Source organism: Pygoscelis adeliae, unplaced genomic scaffold, assembly GCF_000699105.1.
Source record: "Pygoscelis adeliae isolate BGI_AS28 unplaced genomic scaffold, ASM69910v1 Scaffold766, whole genome shotgun sequence".
Taxonomy (NCBI): domain Eukaryota; kingdom Metazoa; phylum Chordata; class Aves; order Sphenisciformes; family Spheniscidae; genus Pygoscelis; species Pygoscelis adeliae.
The window spans coordinates 38,574-39,212 of record NW_008825008.1 but is presented as its reverse complement, the minus strand read 5'-3'; the positions used below and the strand labels follow the sequence as shown (position 1 = coordinate 39,212).

The following is a 639-nucleotide window of genomic DNA, read 5'->3' as shown; positions in this document are numbered from 1 at the left end:
TTCAGTGGGGGGGGCTGCGGTGGCGGAGGAGGGGGCTTGTGGCTGCCAGACCCCCCCTTCGTATCCCTGTGTGGTGATTTCTGTGGGCCTTGCTTTGCCCTGTGAGTCCCCTCAGTCCCAGTGTACTGGAGGTGCAAGTGGGAGCTGCTGGTGGCCTCCCAGCCTGGTGCGCTGGTGGGGCTGGCTCTTTCGCACGGCGTGGTCTTCCCAAGGGTTCAAAATGTTCCCGGCTGCCACATGGCAGGCTGGCAGCAGCTGGGCAGCCCGAGGCTGCTCTCCTCCAGTGGGAGAAGGTGCAGTCCCACACGTAGCTTACAAGAAATTCTCTGGTTTGGTGTCAGTGTCCTGAGGCCTCGTTTCCTGCCTCATCTTCCCCACACCTGCGCCGACCTGGGGCCCTGCCATGTGGCAGCTCACACCTGGGGTGACTCGCGGTCTGTGTGTCCTCCTGCAGGTGCTGCCCACTGCCAACCAGTCAGTGCAGACATGCTGCCTGCTCTGTCACCGGGAGCGCAAGGACTGGGGAGGGCCGTCCCACAATGGGCTGGTTTCCCCGGGCGAGAGGCTGCCACCAGACTTTGTGCCAACGCTCGTGCAGAATCTCCTGGGAGAAATGGCACTGTGGATCTGCCAGCGCTG

The 639-nt window shown here is 63.4% G+C and overlaps 1 protein-coding gene across 1 annotated transcript in view; it reads left to right on the top strand.

The window, feature by feature from the left end:
* Positions 1-639, top strand: part of FAM193B (family with sequence similarity 193, member B) — a 10,702-nt gene that overhangs the window by 2,648 nt on the left and 7,415 nt on the right. Inside the window, 1 exon segment of the mRNA XM_009326225.1 lies at positions 455-635. Within this exon segment, the coding sequence (XP_009324500.1) occupies positions 455-635 (181 nt within the window).